The following is a 1,382-nucleotide window of genomic DNA, read 5'->3' on the forward strand; positions in this document are numbered from 1 at the left end:
TTTTTTTTTTTTTTTTTTTTTTACTTTCTTTTTCTTATATTTTTCCTAGGGGAATGAAAAGGACTTCGAGGCTGTTTATGAGCAGTGTGTTAGATGCTGTAAAGCATTTTTGGAGAAGCCTCATTAATGCTCACCAAAGAAAATGATACTTAGATCTTTCTTTTTAAAGACTTATGTAAGCTTCACTTGAATTCATGTATTTAAAATGGTGATATTGTGCCTCTGCAGTAGTGCTGAATTGCAGCTTCCTTATTTTAGTTTGTATTGTAATGTGAATTAATTTAGAAAAAAACTTATAACATTTTAAGAATGGAATTGAAGGATCAGCTTTTTTATTAGACGTCAGTGTAGTTTAAGTCATTTGCAGACAACAGAATAAATATCTATGAATTTATTGTCTCACAAGCACCATAAAATTAATGTCTTGCTTCATTCTGTGCCATGCAGAATTACATTCTTGCACATTTTTCACACTTTAAAAAAAAAAAAAACCTGAGTAACGGCAGCTTGCTGAGGTTTTGACCCAGTTTAGTATATATTTTAAGTATTAAACTGTAAATACCAATTGTTGTTTTGTGTTTTTTTCCTTTCTAATTAAAAAAAAAAAACAAAAAAAAAACCAACAATTTTTTTAGTGTGACTTATTCCACTCGTATGGATAGAGGTAGCACCTCATAATTAAACCCAGTTGTAATAAGGTACAGTAAAGTCCTTAGACTTAAAAACACATCCAGGTTGGATGGCTATGGGAATTTCTACAATCCTAAAACTAGTATCAGTTCACCAGTATATGAACTAAGAAGAATGGTACTAACTTCCTGTATTTTTCTCATACCTAAACTTTCCTTTCCTTAAGGCAAATATTGCCTGCCTAATCGCCTATCTAAACTCCATTCTCCTACTTTGTTGCATTTTCTTCCTTTCTGGTCTTTTGTTATTCCCAAGGTGATCAGTTCTATTTTAGTTTTCTACTTTGAAATCTTCATACACCTTCTTCCATAATGTCTTTTATGTTGGAATGTCCTAGAAGCAGAGGGGAGGAAAAATATACAGGTATTCTTAAATCTTCATGAACTACATATCCTTAAACACATGTAGTTTAGATCTTTGAATTTGTTTGATTTCTTTAATTCTTACACTTCATCTGTCCTTTCAGTTGTTAAAATTGTATGTGTGACCTGTAAGGAAAGGTCCCTCATCTTAACTTAGTCTTCTCAGGTGTAGCACATCTTGTGGTTCTTCTTAACCTTTTTTCACTCAAACTCAGACAGGATCTTCAAACAGCATCTTAATAGATTTACCATAAATACAGAAATAGATTTCTTCTTTGGCAACTCTAGCACTTGCTGATTTAAAAAAAAAAAAAAAAAAAAAAAAAAAAG

General features: G+C 31.3%; 1 protein-coding gene across 2 annotated transcripts in view; it reads left to right on the top strand.

The window, feature by feature from the left end:
• Positions 1-565, top strand: part of ACP1 (acid phosphatase 1, soluble) — a 35,782-nt gene extending 35,217 nt beyond the window's left edge. For both annotated transcript variants that reach the window (XM_019520633.1, XM_019520632.1), the window contains exon 6: positions 50-565. In XM_019520633.1, the coding sequence (XP_019376178.1) occupies positions 50-127 (78 nt within the window). In that variant the 3' untranslated portion in view covers positions 128-565. The remainder of the gene's footprint in view (positions 1-49) is intronic.
• The last annotated feature ends 817 nt before the right edge of the window (positions 566-1,382 follow it).

This window comes from Gavialis gangeticus, unplaced genomic scaffold, assembly GCF_001723915.1.
Source record: "Gavialis gangeticus isolate Ggan-Ray unplaced genomic scaffold, GavGan_comp1, whole genome shotgun sequence".
Classification (NCBI taxonomy): Eukaryota; Metazoa; Chordata; order Crocodylia; family Gavialidae; genus Gavialis; species Gavialis gangeticus.